This window comes from Mixophyes fleayi, chromosome 2 (genome assembly GCF_038048845.1).
Source record: "Mixophyes fleayi isolate aMixFle1 chromosome 2, aMixFle1.hap1, whole genome shotgun sequence".
NCBI lineage: Eukaryota > Metazoa > Chordata > Amphibia > Anura > Limnodynastidae > Mixophyes > Mixophyes fleayi.
The window spans coordinates 84,176,431-84,197,473 of NC_134403.1; the positions used below are offsets into that span (position 1 = coordinate 84,176,431).

General features: G+C 41.3%; 1 protein-coding gene across 1 annotated transcript; it reads left to right on the top strand.

Moving 5' to 3' along the window:
• The first annotated feature begins 11,981 nt into the window (after positions 1-11,981).
• Positions 11,982-19,773, top strand: ZBTB39 (zinc finger and BTB domain containing 39). Its single transcript, XM_075199422.1, has 2 exons — positions 11,982-12,071; positions 16,364-19,773. The coding sequence occupies exon 2, from the start codon at positions 16,478-16,480 to the stop codon at positions 18,554-18,556; it is 2,079 nt and encodes a 692-aa protein (XP_075055523.1). The 5' UTR covers positions 11,982-12,071; positions 16,364-16,477; the 3' UTR covers positions 18,557-19,773.
• The last annotated feature ends 1,270 nt before the right edge of the window (positions 19,774-21,043 follow it).

Sequence of the window (21,043 nt, forward strand, 5' to 3'; positions counted from 1 at the left end):
AACAATAAATATACTGTTGTATTTTTATAACTGCATTTTGCCTGAGTGACCATACGAATCCTAGAAGGTACTGGGTAGCACTGGGCCAGATAAACCCGGTATCTTCACAGGAAGTATTGTATTTTGTTGAGCAGATTTTTTTGTTCTCTTGTTCAGCTGCTAGAGGTCAGTTGGTGGTGGGCTTAAGTTCCTGGGGTGTGGGAACCTAGCTGTGGTGGAAAGCAGTCCAATCAGCGGCCATTAGGACACATTTGAGTGGCATGTTAGGCACTCTCCCCTAAAAGAGATTGTGCAATTAGTGAGAATACCCCTTTGGGGCTATGGGGCTCCGCTTGGGTGGGCGGGCTTCAGCTAATGAGCCAAATGGGCTAGATATGGCCTCTAAAGCCGAGTATTGTCTCAATATTTGGTTCAACGTTTATAGCTTATGGGTGTGGTCTAAGGCTGATTGGTCTGCTTATATTTGCCCCCATTTAAATAAATGTAAACTTTCAATACATTTCTTACCTTTCGTTTTGCCAAACAAGTGTCTTGTGTGGTTATTTATAGTGGTAAGATAACTTGTGTTAGGTGTAAGAATATTAAGAAAGAAACACATCAACTGGTAAGCAGATTAGGTGTCAGGTTTGAACACGAAGGATGAGTGAGATCCTGCTGTCTCAGCTGGTATTTGCTAGACTCCCCCAGAGTCTACCAGAGTGGAAGGTATTCACCAGGGATCCCCGCAAGGAGATTCGGGTTTCAGCGGCTTCCACCCTGCAGGTTGCGGCCCTCTAGGGAAGTTCCCAGTGAGACAGAACAGAGAGGTGGCTTTAATAGGCAATTTGACACTGAGGAGTAAACCCAGTGAAGGGCAGCTACATGAGTCCTAGTAGAATATCAGAGAGGAGGAGATGATGTGCCCGAACAGGGTTACAGACGAGGAGGTGGCTAGGCAGAAATCAGAGCTATACAGTATATACAGCAGATAATGAACTACAACTGTATGACTTGGAGGGTGGATGGATCAGCGAGGTCAACGGTACATGAAGAGTAGATAGTAGACGATGATCACAGTGATTACCACTAAGGAGTGGAACATGTAGGCAGAGCTCAATGGAGTACAGGGTATGCAGCAGACAATGAACCACGGCTATTACCACTTGGAAGTGGATCGGATCAGCGGAGGTCAGCGGTGCATGCAGAATAGATAGCAGTCGTTGATCACAGCTATTACCACTAACGAGTGGAACAGATAAGCAGAGATCAGCGGTATCCAGGTTATGCAGCAGACGGTGAACCACAGCTATTTGTTAGGAACCCCTCCAACCGGTGCAGCAAAACCCGTAGTCTACTCCGAAAGTCTGGTGTTCGCTGTTGCCCCTGATGGTGGGGACAGACTTGGCCGCAGACAACGGAGGGTCGTGAAATGTGCACCGGCTGGGGGGAACCCAGGAAAGCGGAGTGAAGTCCAGGCAAGGGTCGAACAGGTCACAAGCAAGACGGCAGCGTCAGAGTCCAGGCAATAGATCAACGGTCACTAGCAAACAATCGTGGTCAGTATCCAGGCAAGGGGTCAAGGGTCACAGGCAATAAATCGAAGTCAGAAATCCAGGCAATAGGTCGGCAACAATAATCAGGATCAAAGAGATATACAGAGAACAGGACTAAGCAGGGTAGTGTGCTGTGAAGCTGGGACTATAACCGGCAGGGAGGCTTTGCCCCTTCCTGCCTTAAATATAAGCATGGCCCAATGATAGTGTAGCAGACACAGGGGAAAAATAATCAGCTGGCCCCTTTCTTAATTTGCGCAAGCGCCCGGCTGTCCTGGATGCCGGAGCGCGGCGCTACATACAAAGAGCATCTTGACCGTTGCCTTGGCAATGGCCGTGGCAGTGCGGAAGTGACATCCCGGTCGTCAAGAATATAATAGAATAGAATTTAGAACCTATTAAAAAATTTAGATTGAAGAATTTAAAGAGATTATGAATGGTAAAATTAAAAGGTTTGTGTCAGGATATTCACCCTGCTTAAACTGTGTTTATTGGTTGCCTTGACATTCTCTAACTCAGGTATTAGACATTGCTTATCAGCGCTGTGTGGGATGAACCAATCCTCTGTGGGGATTGGTTAAAGGATTATTTATAAGGCTGTTCTGTTTTTGACCACTCTTTCTTGTCACCTACCTCAACCGCTGCTTGTTACCGATTATCCTGTCTGCTGCCCGTACAGATATCAGCTTTTACTTCTCTGGTAAGACCCACCTCTTTGCGGCCAATGAATTGGGATGTCCACCCAAAATTGGGACAGTTGGGAGGTATGGGCTTGTTTCTAGTCTATTTTCTGTTTGCATCCGTCCATATATAAATGTGATGCCCAAGAAGGTGCTATGTGTGTGGGCTCACAGATAATTATATTGAGAATAAAATTACAATATTCCATTCCAAACTTTCAGTTTTCCTCACATGATGTCCCTGAGGAAAGTTGTGCAAAACTGAAACGTTGGAATGGAATAAACACCTTTTGTTACTATATTTAGCTGGTTAAAATCGGTGCCGCCTCAACTGGAAGATATATAACATCCTTGTTACATTTGCTGGAATTCAACCCCAGAGGTAGTTACTAAGGTGTCGATAAATGTCAGTTTTCTTTTCAAAGAAATGTTTGCAGCTATCATGAACTGTGTTTAATTGTGTACCCAAGGGCCAACTCATTTTATAATATCTGAATTCTTTCCAATTTACTCTAATCTTTCACTTAAAGATGTTCAAGTATTAAATATTAAATATTTCAAGTCTGAAATTGATGAACAAAATATATGGTGATATTCCAAAGTTCCTCTATTTGGTTTATTGAATAATAATGGTATTTCAAATTGGTTATTCTCTTAGTTAGAAAGAAACTGATACAATAGTTTGTGTATATAAATGTCTCAACAATATTTTCCTCAGGGAATAGTTATATACTACTATTTTGTAACAAATATGCCTTTTTTGTGAGGCAAATTTCTATTACACCATCTAATGGAAGCATTCTTTACAAAATCTGGAGGAAAATTATTTCTCAAATGTTCATGTAAGTATGTCACTCATTCCTATATAGATGACCTGTCTTTGCCACTGGATTTACTGATCTGTTACCAATGCGGTGCCTTGTCATCATCAATTATTTCCCTCAGCAATTACTCATCAGTTATTCCCTCCTAAGCTGCTGTTTTCTTCATAAGACCCTGGTCTCTTTCCTTGTCAGCAATTATGAGTTTCTCACCGATCTCCATGCTTACTTATCCACATCGAACCAGCTTTCTCCTGACTTCTGTCAACTCTTCTGACCACCATCACTGTCCTCCTGCCTCCTCTCAACTGCCTCTCCAAAAAACGCACTCAAGCTTGTTAGCTGTTACTCTGAACTCCCGGCACCTCCTTGAGCCTCACACCTGCTACGAAAACCTAACCTTGCAAGACTAGCAACCTCTTAGGGTGTGTCACGATCTACCTTAGGCTGCAGTTCAGTATCTCCCCTCTAGATGCTGTACTGCCTTTGTCTGATCATGTCTGCAAGGGTTAATCCTACACCATCACTCCTGGATCCTAATCACCTGTGTCTGGCCTTTAAGAGACTGCCTCTCCCAGCAATCTGGGTCAGTTCATTAATTGTCACTGCTGTTTGTCTCTCTGTGAAAATGCCTGTGATCTGATCCTAACTTCCTCCTTGGTATTTGACTCCTGCTTGTTCCTGCGTTTTTCACCTCCTCTTATGACCCAGATCCTGGCTTCCTTTGACCTTCCCCCTGCTTACTTGATGGTATTATTATGAATTTTCCAGCTTCTGACTCCTGGCTTTCCTGATCCTCCTTTTTGCTTGATTCTCTAGTGCAGAGGTGTCCAAGTTCAGTTCTCAAGAGCCACCAACAGTTCATGTTTTCAGGATTTCTGTCTGTAGAAACAGGTGGGATAATAACTGCCTCAGCCAAATAGATTAACTCACCTGTGCATCACTGATGAAATCCTGAAAACATGAACTGTTAGTAGGCATTGAGGACTGAATTTGACATCTCTGCTCTAATAGATCATCCAGTGTCTCCAGACATACTATACCTGCAGTCACCTGTCAAACTTGGAAAACCATAATCATCAACTTCACAGCTTAACCTGCCAAACCAGACACCCTGCACCTGCAGTCAGCTGTCATACTTGGAAAACCTGGGTATCATGACAACCTGCAACTGCAGTCATCCTGTTGTGCCTGGCTTCCAACTCCCCAGCTAAACCTAATTGCTCTTACCTGTGCCTGCAGTTAACCTTTTGTGCCAGGTATCCAGTACTTCTCTTCCTCAGATAATCTGGGTATCCTGTAAGCCTGTTTCAACTGTTTTTATGGACTTGTGTTAGATACCTTATTATTTACTGCATCTAATTTTTACCTGTGTGACCCGTGTTTAAAATAAACCACTTTGTTTCATTAACATTCTCTTTGTGGTCTTCATATTGGGAATCCTGACAGAGTCATTGGGAAATGTAGTTTTTAAAAAATAAACAAATAACTATTGGTTTATGTGTGATATACATGGTGCATAATTCAGGGCACCAGACTAACAATGATACCTTGTGCAGCAGGGTATCATATAAACCTATACTTTTGCACACAGAATCTGGGGGCAACTGAGTACTGGTGAGCACATAGAATGCTATGGGAAATAGGTGCTGCTATAGGTGAAGACTTTTGTGGCTCGATAGATTTATTGGGATTCTGATGGCAAACACCACAAGTTGAAAATAACGTAACTGACACAAAAGTCCGTAAATAAACATCTATTAGACGATCAGAATAACAGAGGTAAAAGCAAAAAAAATCAAATAAGAGTAAAGGAAAGTTGGTTCAGAGAAAGAAAGAAACTTGATAATGCATATACCTACAATATCAATAGCTCTTGGAAAACTATTCTGTCAATGAGACACACTTATAAAAGGGACAGGTTGTTAGGGCCGCAGCTATGGATAATTGGAAGTGAGTTCCTGCTTACCATGGAGACGGCTGGGATGCGAACAGATGGGCACAGCGAGTTGCGGCGCCTCATAACAGTACCCCCCTTTAGGAGGGGTCAAGGCTCTCTGACATCCAAGTTTACCAGGAGACTTCCTAAAAAATCCTTGAGGAGTTTGTGAGCGTGGAGGCATCTCTGTGGAACCCAAAATTGTTCTTCGGGGCCATAGCCTTTTCAATGTATTAAAAAATGAATTATTATCTTTGTACTTTCTTAGAGTAAAGGATCTTCTCCACTGACTGGCCGCGGTCTTCATAGTCCATGAGGCTTGAACTTGCTAGAAGAGACAACAGGTTTCAGTAACGAACAATGGAATGTGTTGGGAATTTTCAAGGACAGAGGAAGTTTAAGCCTGAAAGCAACAGGATTGACCTTTTTGATAACACGAAAGGGTCCGATGAACCTTGGTCCCAACTTCTTACAGGGTTGTTTGATCCTAATATTACGAGTGGAAAGCCAGACTTCATCACCCACTTTGAGAAGGGAAATCGTGTGATGACGGTCCGAAAAGGATTTGGACCGAAAGGAGCCCTGGAGTGGAGTGGAACTTTTTTCAAATTGTTCTAAGGTGGGAGGCCGTATGGCGTATAGCAGAAAGGCCAGAAGGAGAAATGGAAGAAAGAGAATTAGTCCTGGGATGGAATCCATAATTACAAAAGAATGGAGAGATGCGGGTGGAGGAATGAAAAGAACTATTACAAGCAAATCCGGCAAAAGGTAGCATAGAAGCCCACTTGGAAGATGTATAACCGAAGAAATTATTCTAAAGATTGGCTGACTCTGTCTGCCCATTAGACTGCGGATGGTATGCAGGTGATAAGCTGATCTTGATGCCAAGGAGTGTACAGAAATATCTCCAAAACTAAGCAGCAAATTGCGAGCCACGGTTGGAACCAATGTCTTCAGGCAGGCCATGGAGACGGAAGATATGCCGGACAAATAACAGAGCCCAGGTTTGAGCGTTGGGCAGTTTAGCCAAGGGAATAAAATATGCCATTTTGCTAAACCTATCCACCACCACCCAGATGGTGGTGTGTCCAGGTTACCAAGGTAAGTGTACAATAAAGTCCATCTAGAGATGTGACCAAGGTTTAGTTGCGCTAGGCAGAGGTATAAGTTGATGCGGAGAAAAACTTCTGATGGCTTTATTTTTGGCACAACCTTCACAGGAGAGAACAAAATCTTTGACATCAGAGGACAAGGAATGCCGACAGACAGTACGAGAAAGAATTTGAGTAGTTTTGGAAATTCTTGGATGTCTAGCAGTTATACTTTCATGGGCTTCGGACAATACCATTTTCCTGAGATGGACTAGCACAAACAATCGAAGAGCGGTTCTATGTCAGGGAAAGAATAGGGTAAGACCCATATCTGCTATACATCTCTAAGTATCCATATCTACATCTGCAAAGAGCATAAACACTATGTTTCCATAATACTCATGTTTAGTCTTTTCTCTTTATTATCAGAGATCAACATACACAGATTCTTTTTTTGCAGCCCATAAAGTTTTTAGGCGCCGAGTACAGAGAGAAACTATCTGTTTTATCTTTCTCTCGATGTCTTTGTAATTTGATTTATATTACTTGGCAGCTTGGAAACTTTACAAAAGGGAAGCGCCGATTTATATCCTTTTTTTGTGGTCAAATCAACTGTTTGGAACATTCTTAAAAAGAAAGAACACACTGGAGAGCTCAGCAACACCAAAAGACCCGAAAGACCACGGAAAACAACTGTGGTGGATGACAGAAGAATTGTTTCCATGGTGAAGAAAAACCCCTTCACAACAGTTGGCCAAATCAAGATCACTCTCCAGGAGGTAGGTGTATATGTGTCAAAGTCAACAATCAAGAGAAGACTTCACAAGAGTGAATATAGAGGGTTCACCACAAGATGTAAGCCATTTGTAAGCCACAAAAAAAGGAAGATCAGATTAGAGTTTGGCAAATAACATCTAAAAAAGCTATTACAGTTCTGGAACAACATCCTATGGACAGATGAGACAAAGATCAACTTGTACCAGAGTGATGGGAAGAGAAGAGTATGGAGAAGGAAAGGAACTGCTCATGATCCAAAACATACCACCTCATCAGTGAAGCATGGTGGTGGTAGTGTCATGGCGTGGGCATGTATGGCTGCCAATGGAACTGTTCCCCTTGTATTTACTGATGATGTGACTGCTGAAAAAAAGCAGCAGGATGAATTCTGAAGTGTTTCGGGCAATATTATCTGCTCAATAACACTAATTTCAAGTCATTTGCAGTTAATTTTGAACACCTCACAGGTCACAATATTATTTCCATACACTTTCAAAAAAAGACTGCAGCAGTTCTTGCCAGTGATAAGAAGAAGGCCATTGCCATGTCTGGACATAAGACCAAAAAATCCACCTCTTATGTGTGGAATTATTTTTACCCAAATCCTGACAACAGTTGTCTAGCCATTTGTAGCATTGTAAAGCCGCAGCAGTCAAAGAGATAGGGACCTTAACCATCTAGTTACCTCATCTATGTTACGCCATTTGAAGCAAGTTCATGGAAAGCTTTTGTGAAAATCAGAAACTTATGCTAAAAAATAACAACAAGCTGTCAAGCATCAGCTACCTCCCTTCTCTCAGCTAGATCCCAGCACATGCAATCTACACCCCCAACACCTTCATCATCAACATCCTCACAAGTAATCGGAGTTAGTCCTGCATCCAAGGCAAGATGACCCCTCCCAAATCCAGGACTCCTCAGAAGCATCCTTGAGCCTTAGACCCACTGATCCTGCTGTTGGGGGTGGATCTTCTTCCCAGAAGCAGACCAAGAAGACTACTAGTAGTTTACAACAATTGAAAGCGGATCACAGACGCCATGACGACTATACTAGTATTAGTTCTGCATCCAATAGCCACTATTAATGCAGCTGGTTTTAGAGTTACTTGAGGTCTTCTGTCGCCGTTCCATCACGACACCATTTTACTAGAAAAGCTATTCCTCACCTCTACCAGAAGGTTCATAAAAAATTAATTATTGGGCTACAAAATGCCATTCTACCCACTGTACACTTAACCACAGACATGTAGACAAGCGGAACTGGGCAAACTAAAAATTATATTATTGTGACAGCCCACTGGGTTGGTGACTCGCCTTCACCAGCAGGATCAGCAGCAGCATGTACCCCAGAACGTTGCATTTTTCAGAGGCAGGCCACTCTGTGTATTATCTGCATGTTATTATTATCGTAGATTTGTAAACCACCACAATGCTCCACAGCCTCGTACAGTAGGGAAGACAAGGACATAGATAAAACAAGACATACGTAAAACAAGAACAGACAAGGCAAAAAATTGAAGGCATGAAAACAAAGGGTATGGAGGACCATGCTCATTAGAGAGCTTACATTCTAAAGGGAAGAGGGCACAACTGAAACAAGAGGAGTGAGTGTGGCTCAAAGTGGAGATTGGGATAGTTGTGAGGTTGCATTAGTGTGACTAGTGTTATCGAGGGTAAGGTCACCTCTAAAAAAGAGATTGGTTTTCAAAGAGCATATAAAGATTTAAAGGCTGTGGGAATGTCTCATTGAGTGTGGTAGGGAATTCCATAAATGGGGAGCAGCACGGGAGAAGTCTTGAAGGTGGGAGTGAGAGGTGGTTATCAGAGACGAGGCAAGGCGCAGGTCAGAAGTAATACCGCTGATAACCTGTTTGAAAAACTAAGGGATGCCATTGCAACATGGCTTATCGTGCTTGGATTCTCCTGAGGATACGTGATTTCTGATAACGCCACCAATATTGTTAGAGCATTACAGCGGGGGGAATTGCATCACATTCCCTGTTTTGCTCACACAATCAACTTGGTGGTACAGAACTTTTTAAAAATGGCAATAACATGCAGGAGATGCTGTCTGTGTCCCGAAATATTTAGGGTCGTTTTTGGTATTCTGCAACAGTATGTAGAATTTAGGGGGAATGTACTTTAGTCCAGCGCAGAGGAGAATACTTTCCGTGTTGTGCAAGGTGCTGAAACCACTCGAAGTAGTCACCTGTGAAGAGAGTTCAGACACTGTTAGCTTGAATCAAGTGATTCCCCTAATTAGACTTTTTGAAAAAGCAGCAAGATAAATTGAAGGAGGAAATGAAACAAAGCAATTCCCTTAACTATGTTGGACTTGTAGATCAAGTACTTTATTCGCTTCACCAGGATCCAAGAGTTATCAACATCTTGAAATCAGATCATTACATTTTGGTAACTATGCTTGATCCTAGGTTTAAGAGCTATGTCTTTTCTTTCTTTCCAACTGACCCAGCTCTCAAGAGATGCAATAAGCTCCTGGTCAGCAAGCTCAAGTGGTACATGACACAATGACGTCTCCTCCTTCAGTATCTCTAGAAATTGCTGCTAGGAAAAAACTTAGCTTTCCCAAGACACCCAGTAGTGATGCAGATGAGTCTGCACAACATTTTGACATTTGGTCTGGTGTAAAAGAATTGCCCAAAAATCGTGACAGCTCTTCCGTAAAATGAACTACAAATTCCATGAGGAATTAATTGCCATTACCGGCAATTACATCAAAGTACACAGACTTCTGTGATGGTAGATTCCAGCAGGGATGAATTAGTATTGTTTGAGGATGATGTACACACTGATGAGGTTGAATATGATGACAGTGTAGATCTGAGATCTAGCTAAGAGAAGGGAGCTAGCTGATGCTGGTATGCTTGGTAATATTATGGGTAGAATGGCATGTTGGCAATTTTATGTTTTTCTACAGTAAACGTTCACCTTTATTAGAGAGGTCTTTTTTTTCTTTAAAAAGGTACAAGCTTTTTATTTACATTTTTGTTTCCCTAACTTAAAAGCACTATGCACTTGAACATAGACTTTAGCACATGAGGTAGAGTGATTAGTATCATCATGACTGAGACTGGAGAGCGACAAGAACAATGCCACCATTCCTGTTTGTGTATGAGCTATGGCACAGTAGAACGTCTCTGGAGACTTTTAAGAACACTGACAGCCCTATTGTTACAATTTCTGTTTCAGCACTGAACCTTGCCACCTCTCCTGTTGCTGAGTGAGCTATGGTACAGAAAAATATAACTGCAGATTTAGACCAAAGACTGACAGCCCTATTATTTGTATTTCAGCAGTGACATTTAGCAATGGAGCTCTCCTCTTTGTGTGTTACCTATATAACACAGTACAATGTGACTGCAGATTTAGAAGACCAAGCCTGCCAGCCCTATTATTTCTATTTCAGCCATGACAATTAGCAATGGAGCTCTCCTGAATGTCACTGGAGACTTTGAAGAACACTGCAGAACACTACTACCCCTCCTCTTTCTTTTCTACATATGACATTGCCCTACTGCACTAGAGACTGCCAAGAACTGTGCTACCCCTTCTGTGTCCCTCTGTGAAATGGCTCTGGATCGCCGTGGAGGACGGTATTTATAGAATCCAAAACTCGCAAGATCCGAGGACGCAACAATGACGTTTTGCCTCGTTTTCAATTCCGAGGGTGCGCGAAAGTAGTGAGCCGGCTCACACTCAGATCTGCTAAGTTTGGGTGTGTTCGGTTCTCGGGGAACCGAGCCCGAGGAACTCTAATATATATATATATATATATATATATATATATATATATATATTGTGGATTGTGACATGGGCACCTTCTGATGATGTACACATAAACAACTTCTTACTTTGTACTTTGCTCTTTATTGTAAGGATAGCAAAGTATTTGACAATATAAAGTTCACAAACTTTCTCGTTAAAAAGTCCAGCTCCCTAGACACTGGTCACTATTTAGCATCAGTCACCCTGTACAAATGAAAAAAGATAGGTTTAAATACTTTACACACCTCCAACAGCCCTAATTTGATGCACAGATGACACTCCCACCTTTCCTTTAAAAGGAGTTCTCTGTAGGTATTGGTTGATTACTCTCACTGCAGACTCACCCTGGCAGCTGTGGAAAAATAGCCTTCTAAACTTCTCCAAAATATGTACGTTAAATCACACTCTATACTATTATTTTGTCACATATTTCCTCCACCAAGTTATCTTCAAACTAGGTGCACTGTTATGCGACTATATATTTCTGTCTGCAGCTTTGCCTTGCAGACTGTCAGCTGAACACCTGTGGAAAACCACAAAAGTATATATATATATATATATATATATATATATATATATATATAAACCATATACATACAGTGGCCGAAGTGGACTAGCATATGGTGGTACGCCATACCACCACGCCCCTCCGACTACCTTCATTGTAAAACATTCAAACTCTATTCACTTACATTTTCCATACTGCCACTTATATGTATATTTCTACTTCAAATACTGTGTGTATAATTTTTATATATATATATATATATATATATATATATATATAGCAGCAGCTGGAGCACAATGAAATGCCCTTTTAGGAACATAAATATTTAAATATTGTATTTTGTGCTTTGAAAAAATATTCTATCATTCGGATATTTTTTATTCGGATATTTTTTAAACAGGTTTGGATGCTTTTGACAAGTTTTAAATCGGTGTTATCCTACTTACAAAAAAATCCGCCTGGCCAAGCAATATGGTTATTTCATACATGTAAGGACTAAGTATATTCAACCCTGTCTTATTTGAGTCCATCTTGCTATGATGAAAACAGCATCTTAAAGCTAATATTGTCGTCCACCTCTGCCAATTAGTGTTTTCGCTGACATTTTTAGGCAAAAAAATGGTTTATGGTTTCCCGCAGTGTCTTTCAGTAGAATTACCGACAGTCTGAAGGACACTGCGGGAAACCGCAAACCAGAATTTGTCTGACCACAAATAGGTCCTTAAACCGGCCGAATGTTTCTCTTGTTACCTGGCCATCTGAAAGACAGGCCTACACTTCAGCCTCCAAACCCAAGATGGCGCTGCTCCAGCCCTCGCTTAATGTGAGGCGAGATCATGTCGCTCTTATTCTGCGGTGCTCTTGTCATTGTCTACGGAGGCCGGATCTACCGTGCTGCCTTTGTGTACCCGGCCGGTGAGGCACCGAGGAGTCTCCGGTAAGATCTGCTAGTTACCTATAGGTCCATCGTACTCTGGTGGCATCGTGGTAGTTGTAACAAACTGAAACTGTGGTGTGAGCAGCTCCACTGGCACCCGGACTGCTAGTATGAGAGGAGGCACCCTGCCCAGGGTCTATGTTTACATTCACAGACATAGTTCTACGGTTAGGCCGGAACCGTTAGAAAAAACCGACATCCTGTACAGAGCTAGATAGTTTATGCTGCTGGCCACAGGTAGGCAACATCTTGCTTTCCAGCTACTGTAGAACTACAAGTCTCAGCATATCTATCTGGCAGGTTATGCTAGGACTTGAAGTTTCACAACAGTTGCGTGGAGAGCCACTGGTTGCCTATTAGCTATATAAGCATATGGTCATATAACTCAGTTCTTTTTTTTTTTTTTTATTATTACTCTCTCGGTATAATTTAATTGTTTAGCCTTCCTGATTTGTATCCTCTGACCCGGTCTACAAGTTACTCTCCAAACACAGAAGAGTAATTTTTTGAGGTAGTGTATGTGTTTGTGTGTGCATTGAGTAATAGATGTATGCAAGGTCATAACAACAAGCAGGACATCAATGTTAATCCTTGGATACCTCTATAAACTCCGTTATCTGTCTTGTGTTGTTTTTTTTTCCTTTGGATTATCTGTAGAGTAATGCATAGCATTTGATAAACAACATATTTTGTGGTGACAGCAGAAATTTTGCAGTAGAACGTTCCTCACCTCTCCAGACCATTGGATTTTGTTCAGTTTTTTTTGTTTGCATTTGCGCATACGTCTGAAATGCAAGCGGCACAGAAGATTCCCCATTCATTTTGATGGGGCTTGCAGCATGTGCGCTACATGTAGAAACCACTTCTAAATGAATGGGAGGTGCTCAAGTCAATACATTAAATTAAACTAGGCAGCATAGACCTCCTTCCGCTCTATCAATACCTCAACAACCAGCCAGGTCCAGCTCCCACTAAAACAGGGACAGTGAGCGTAGGTCCACCTGTTAGCGTGGAAACTAGCCCCAGGCTAGGGCTACATAGCCTGGGCTTATTGCCACTGTTAACAGGGAAACCCACAGCATGGGATCACTGTCATAATTGGAATAGGCCTGCAGTCTATTTGGGGGGAAAGGGGGTGCTTATCAAATAGTGTTACCCCCAACCCACAGACTACCAGAACCACACTGAAAATCAATGGGACTCTTTCAAGCACCTATGAGCTGTGGGTACTGGGATAGTAGCCTCAGTGTAATAACAACGGGCTCATAAGACCCCATGGTATTACACTAAAATAATGATTCAATGTAAACAAAGCAGACATAATTGTTCAGTAAACCTTTTTTGAAATAAAAACTCTCCACTCCCTTGTTCACCAATTTATTAATAAATACAAAAATCTTTATTTGTATTCCAAGCAGGACAATTTCTTATAATCTACAAAAAAATCTTATAACCCATGGGAAATGTTCTTTGTCTGTAATCCAAAGGCAGTGATTCTCGTATTCTGCTTATTTCCATGCAGCATGTTAGTAACTGCAATTTTCCCAAATTATGTTGTAGAGGTCTCTATAGTAAGCACGGAAGGCCTCTTGCAATTTCTTCTACTTTTTCCCATCTCATGCCATGTTTATCAGTAATATATGTAGGTTGTGGCTTATCTTTCTTTTAGTGCCAACAACTTGCCTCTTTTTTTTTCTTTGTTCTAAGTATTTTTTTCATTTGTGTGCATAATTTAGCTGTATTGTCTCAAAGTAGCATTGGTTGACTATGCATAGAGAGCCTGATAATAGCATGGACTTGTACTTGGATTCCAAATATGTATTGTCCCAGGCTACAGGTTACGTTTAAGTCTAGCTTTCTTAAACCGGATTCCTTGTTGTATACTTCTTAATACACATTTTAATGCTTTATCAGAAGAGGGGTATCTTTAGGAGCATTGTTTAAGATAAAATCTTCAATTGTTTGTGCTTTTGGTTGGATAAATGTTTATTAAAGTGCCATGTCCACGTGTTCCTGAGGGATATGGGGACACGGACAGAGGCATTATCTTTCAGCATATAGGCACTTATTTATGTCTTATTTTATAATGCTAATATCATAATAGTATTAGGACCAACAGATAAACGTTATGCCATACAGTAGTGCCCCAGTTTGAATTGTTACACAGTAGTGCCCCCATTACAAGGTAAGCCACATAGTTGTGCCCCTAAGTGCATAGAATTGCGCAGCAGCTCCGTTTCTGTTATCCTCAGCTGCTTTAGTGAACCAGCTGTGGAGCTCCGACGTGCCAGACAAAAGTGGTCCGCGTGCCCATGGGCTGCCGACCCCTGGGGTAAAGTTTGCTCTAAGTGTCGAAAAGCTTTCAGGAGGGATTCTGAATTCAGCATTAAAACACACTACAGAGTTGTTATAGTGAGGAATGGTACCTGTTCTTGGTTTAGTGCATATATAAGCGTTACGGAATTTGCCCAGCGCAAAATCATGTAAGCAGCAAATGATTTTAGATTTCTTATTTGTGGGACCACATGCTTTAATGGCCGTTTGGGTGCTTTTATAGGGGTGGCTTCGGGTCTTTTTAATGTGTTCATGTGACTAGATATCTGGGGGACTTACACCCTGGATAATGCATTCACATCGCCAAGGAATAGTGGAGTTCTCTGCCTGGATACCTGCAATCATCTTTGACATATGGTATCAAGGTAGTCTTGATCTTTTTATGTTGGGACCATGGCAATCCCTCCATCCATGAACATGTCTAGTGCCAATTCTCTCCTGTCTGACAGGCTGAGGCTGCTCTTCTAAGGCCGGAGAGTCCACTTTCAAAAACTAACCGTAGAGCAGCACGGTAACTGGGGTCTCTTGTGACCATTTGGCTTTATGCACATATTTTTTTATTGCTGATGCTTACTGGTAAATTTATGAAACCTTCTAAAAAGGAAAGTGTAGCTCTTGCCCATTGGAACCAGATTCTAGCTGTTACTTTATAGAATGTACATGTACATAAATTTACCCCTTTAGAGTCCTTTCTCATGAGTGTGAGGGCTGTTTGGCTGCTTCTGGGAGACCCAGTGTCAGTACCATGTTTAATAAGCTGCCATGTGATTCAATGAAAACTGGATATGAATAGAGTTACCCTGCAAGGGATAACTTATTTAGCTATCCTAAGCAGCAAGGCCCCGGGCCTACCAACCTGGAGTATATACCTAGTGATGTCATCGGTGGCAATTTTAGTGATGCATTTGACAAAATTAATATAGTATAATATTACCTTGCTGGTCTTGCTCTTTTCTGTACTTTTTATCTTAGTTTAGGGGAGCTTTCTTCACAACATCTAGCCGTGCCTGCTTGTAGTGTCTAGCCAAGTGTACAATTGTGGAATCCCCCACTTGGATTACAGTTTTCTTGATGCTCCTCACTGATGTCCAATTTTAGTTCTCAAAGCTCTACCCTCAACACACTAATTAATGACACAGGAAGCACTTGACCTTTGTGACATATTTGCTGAATGCTTTGGAAGGCTCCAAACAAGTAGTCACATAGAACGACACTGTATTTTTAGTATGTGCTTACTTCTTCTGAACACTGCATATAAGATTGAAATTGAATCGAATTGGGGGGGGGGGGGGGAGTAGCAGTGTCAAAGCTTGTTAAATAAGTTTTGAAAATATGCGTTCAGCACTTAAAAGTGAGCCATTGCTCTCTGTATTAAAAGCTTTCCTGTGTGAATCCTGGCAACACTGCCTGTGATCGCTTATACTGTGGAGGACTTCGGTAACAACCACCACTCCCCCAGAAAATTACAGAGCGTTGAATGTGACGTGATCATGCGTAGAGTTGTCTTGGATTTAACCAATTCAAAAGGAGCATATTTAAAAGCAGCCTAGATAAGTCATCTTGGGTTGTTCTGTAGGGAGTGATGTAAATGTAATCTCTGGAGAGTTCATAAGATCTGAAGAGCGAGCCAAATGGCGACTCTGTCATGGAGAGCACATCATTGGCAGAATTCAGAATTAACCACATGGGGTGCTATCCTCATAATTTATGCAAAATGATGGGATCAGACGCTCCTATCATGGGCAATAGAAGTGAGAGCAGATAAGCCTACATAACTAAAATGATGACTCTTGCAGAAAAGTTTATATTATGACCACACTTATTTTTACATTCACTTAAAATAAATGTTATAGGTATTTCCGTTATACCTCTTAAAAGGGTCATAGATCCCCATAATATTGAGGCTAAAATGTTTATTATTGATATATGAAAATTCTCACTAGTATTTTGTTTTTTAGGTACTCCCTCACTGGGGATGAGGTGCCTCTTCAGAAGTGGAAGAAGTAACCAGGTTAAAGTGCCGTGTGTGAACGCATTGCACAGGGCATATTTCTTGCCACTAGGATATAAAGATGGGTATGCGAATCAAACTAAACAGCAGTGACCATCCCAGCAACCTGCTACGTGAGCTGAATAAATCCCGTTTGTCAGGGATACTTTGTGATGTTAATATTGTGGTGGGAAATCGGACCTTTGCAGCTCATAAAGCTGTACTTGGCTCTGCAGCTGCTTATTTTCAAAAATTGTTCTCAAGCACTGACTTGGATATAGCTCGAACATATGTTGTAGACTTTATCACCCCAGCTAATTTTGAGAAAGTCCTGAGCTTCATCTACACTTCTGAGCTCTTCACCGATTTAATCAATGTAGGAGTGATTTATGAAGTGGCTGAGAAACTTGGCATGGATGACTTGATAAAGGCTTGCCATGCAACATTTCCTGATCTAGAGGGCTCCTCAGGACAGAAATACCAGTGCTCTGTGTCCTCCAGTGAAGGACGTTCGAGCAGTTCAACAGAACGTAATCAAGGAGAAACAAGGGGCAGTGGGTTGGACAGCAACCTCCCTTCAGCAGATAAACAATTTAGTGGGCAAGTAGATGGACCTAGTTCTTTTAAAGGAGAAGACCAAGAGGCTAGTGTGAATCAAGCAACACATTTTCCATTACCAGCAAAAACAGAAGAACAGAGCACCTCAGCAAGGTACCAGTCCTCTAATTGTTCAGTGACTACTGGATTTGGTCCAACTAGTACTTGCCCTCCTTTTAAAACTCAACCCAATGGTGATTACAACAAAACTGGCTATTTCCCAAGTGATTCATCTGTTACTGGAAACTCCAAAGAATCTGCTGGAGGTTTTGAAGTCATGGGGGATCTCCACCTGGATGAACTAGAAGAGGAAGAGTTGCAGTTTGATGAAGGAGGAGACGAAGACTCTGGGCCATCTGGGGAAATAATTGAGTTGAGCGATGGTAGTGAAGATGAGCTGCTATTGTTTGGACATGGAGAAAGTCGAAGTGGTAAAGCTATGCCTTGCCAAGTGTGCAAAAAAGTGCTGGAGCCTAATCTGCAGCATATTCGCCAACATGCTCGGGAACATGTAGATCTACGTAATGGCAGCTGCAAAGTCTGCCAGGCTCGATTCCATGATCGTGGTGCTATGATTACTCATGTTTTATCACACATTGGCATCTTCCTCTTTTCCTGTGATATGTGTGAGGACAAATTTTTCAGCCAGTGGCAGCTCACCCTCCACCGAGGACAAGAAGGCGTTACATCAGATCATAACATAATCATTCATCCGGGTCAGCCTCTCCCAGGGGAAGTGAATACATTTGTGGGAGCTATGGGTACTGAACTTCCATGTGGAGCTTGTCATAGGACCATGTTACGTGATTTCCATTCTGTGAGATCTCATGCTTTAGAGCACCTTAACACCAAGAACCTGTCCTGCGGACTCTGTGAGCAGCGGCACTTAACACTTTGTGGTCTTATGTGGCACGTCTTATCACACATGTCCATATCTGTTTTTTCCTGTTCCCTCTGTGCTAATAGCTTCCTTGACCGTCACTTGCTGGAAAAGCATATGGCTGTCCACCAGAATTTGGATGAAGCATTGTTTCGCTGCCACCTTTGTACCCAAGGCTTCAAGTCTGAAATAGGTTACCGACAGCACCTGAATCAACATCGGTGTGGTAGTATGCCTACAGATCGACCTGGATTTTCAGAATTTTCTCAATTGCAGATTCCAGTGTCTAAGAGAAAGGTTCCTGAGGATTTTACAATAGATGATAATTCAATTGCTGGACAAACAGCCCATAGCAAATACACATGTAAGGTTTGTGGAAAATGCTTCTCTCATACTAGTGAATTTAACTACCATCGACGCATTCATACAGGGGAAAAGCCGTATCAGTGCAAAGTGTGTCACAAGTTCTTCCGAGGGCGTTCTACCATCAAGTGCCACTTGAAAACACATGCAGGAGCCCTCATGTACAGATGCACCGTATGTGGACACTACAGCTCGACCTTAAACCTCATGGGTGAGCACATTGCAGTGCATCGAGGCAACCTACCTTCAGACTTCACCATTGACCAAACATTTATGTATACTATTCACTCCAAAGAAACAGACAAGAATCCTGATAGCTGATGTGTTTTAAAGGGGATCAGGGCAGATGGCTGTCGGTTTGTTTTAAATCAATCTCCTCATTGTTGCAGTTAACACTTGGATAAGGTGTTGCATTGTTCGAATGGTTGCTACTAAAACATTGTTTTTTATGTGTGTGTGTGTTTGTGCTTACTTCAGTTTTTTTTATATGTTTTGGTTAATTTCTTGTTGGGAAATTATCATATTCGACAAGGACTTTTTTGTCCTATTGATTTATTTGTGTCACTACAAATTAATTCAGTGTTTCGGTCAGGGCACTCTTCCTCCTATGCCTGAATAGACAAGCAGATGGAATCTTTGGACAGGCCACAATGTAACATGGTATACAGTCTGATTAAATGTTTTCATGACTTTTCATTGGATAAGAAGAACATTACCCACTATTATCTAGTTTGTCTCTCTTCTCACACACAAGATTCATTTTATTTTCATTTACAACATAAATAGGCCTATTTATGTTAGTTTTCTCCTAAAATTAAGTGGGTGTATTTTGCAAGAAATGATTAGGCAGCACTGTTGTTGAATGAAAAAGTATTCTGTATTTCTTCTTTGCATTCATACGGTATATTTCTTACAAAAGAAATACCTCATTTAGACTTAAATGGGCAGAATCCAATTATTTCTAAAATACAAGTTGTGATATATAATAGAGCTAGTAGTAATATTTACATATATTTATGTATAATTATTTTCTAGCTTATAGGAATTGAAGATATTTTAGGTAAAGCTGTGAACTTGAGGTGTAACCATTTTGCGCATACTTTCTGTTTTAAAAAGGACTTGTAGACTCCCCTTTTATTAAAGAAAAAATTATAAAGAGATGGACTGGCTCAGTGATGGTGAGGGCAGCCTATGATCAGATTTTCCCTCTGACACTGCCCTCAAAACTTCTCTCAACCATTCACTGTTGAAAGCAGTGATTGGCATTTAATGTAAGGTGAGTGTACAACTCCTTTAAGCCACCTCTCTGATTCTGAAATGGCTGATTACAGAAAAATCAATTGCAGTCATATGTATAGCAGTTGTAAACCGCAAATATATCCTATTGTGTCAAGTTATTGGAACTTTTACACACATTTGTAAATGTTGAATCGTCTTTAGGTTTAAGCGTACCATTTTGGCCTTTTTGAAATATTTGGCGGATATGTGTAGCACAACTATTTCTGGTTAGCAGTTAAATAAAATGTACTTGGTACTGATCTTTAGCTAAATTGGTCTGGACTTTGATTGGCAGAGAGGTGTAAAGCTGGGTACACACTACAGGGTTTTCGTCCAATAATCGGCTCAACCAGCCGACATACGACTGCTCGTTCAAAAGTCGGGTTAGTGTGTGTAGTGACACGATGGTCGAAAGTCTGCCCAAATGGACGATTGTCGCCTCATTTGGTTGGTCGTACCGTTAAATATTTTCATTTCAATCTCGTTTCTATTGTGTAGTGTGTATAAGTTTACGACCGATCCAGGACAGTGAGTGCAAAATTACAATCATTGCTCACGGCCACATGGCTATAAAAAGTCGCTAACGGGACTGCCGTTCTTCCCTTTATCGTCTAAAACATTGCTAGTGTGTATGCAGTCCATGGACCGAGCAATCGGGTGTAAAATCGATTGGCATAAAAAGTTGGTGGAAAATTCTGTAGTGTGTACCCAGCTTAAGGCCCCATGCTATGATTACTATCTAGGATCTAGAGTAATATTAGTCTACCACTAATCATTTGATTGGCTTCCAAAGTAAAGAATAACTACTGCCTATCCCACAGAAGAGTAGTATTTGAACCAATGTGAAGTATAAGTATGCTTTGCATGCCACTACCTTTTCCCTATAAATGGCCAAGGAACTGATCCCTTACACAGATTTTACAGGAGGAGGCTTAGCTGCCCAACATGACGGCCACCAATCGTATCTTCGTAATCTCTCCAAGGTGATCTCCTATTGCCATGAATAAGTTAATGCAGATGGTCTTAATAAGTCAGAATGTTACTTAAATTATTCTCCTTTTTACCCCTCCATTGCTCTTAAAGTAGATGCAAACCTATGGACAAGCGAATTGTAATACTTGGTGGGCCAGAATGCTTACCAGACTGTGAGTGTACCTTTTTTTTTAAAAAAAAAAACATTTATTTAAAAAAAATTATATGTTGACTTGCAAATCCACTACTGGTTTTTACTATTTTATTCACAATACCTGTTTGCGCTCTTTTAGCAATTTACATTCAAGGGCTCACTACATGAAGCAGAGCTGTCCATGTGCTACGTCCTACTGAAGGTGCATTGACAAATATGTAGTTCATTATTGTCATGTTAGTTTGCCAAAAGTTTCTTAACTCAAAATGCCTTTCTTTAGTCATATGTCTGGTTTGTCATGGGTTTTTTGTCCCTGACTCATAATTGCCCTCATAGCCTTACTGTAGATGATTTATAAAGTTCCAGTGTATAGGCCAAAATTAGAGGACTATCCTATTAGACAT

Excerpts from the sequence above, each read along its gene's own strand:
- ZBTB39 (XM_075199422.1), top strand. The coding sequence starts at position 16,478 with ATGGGTATGCGAATCAAACTAAACAGCAGTGACCATCCCAGCAACCTG.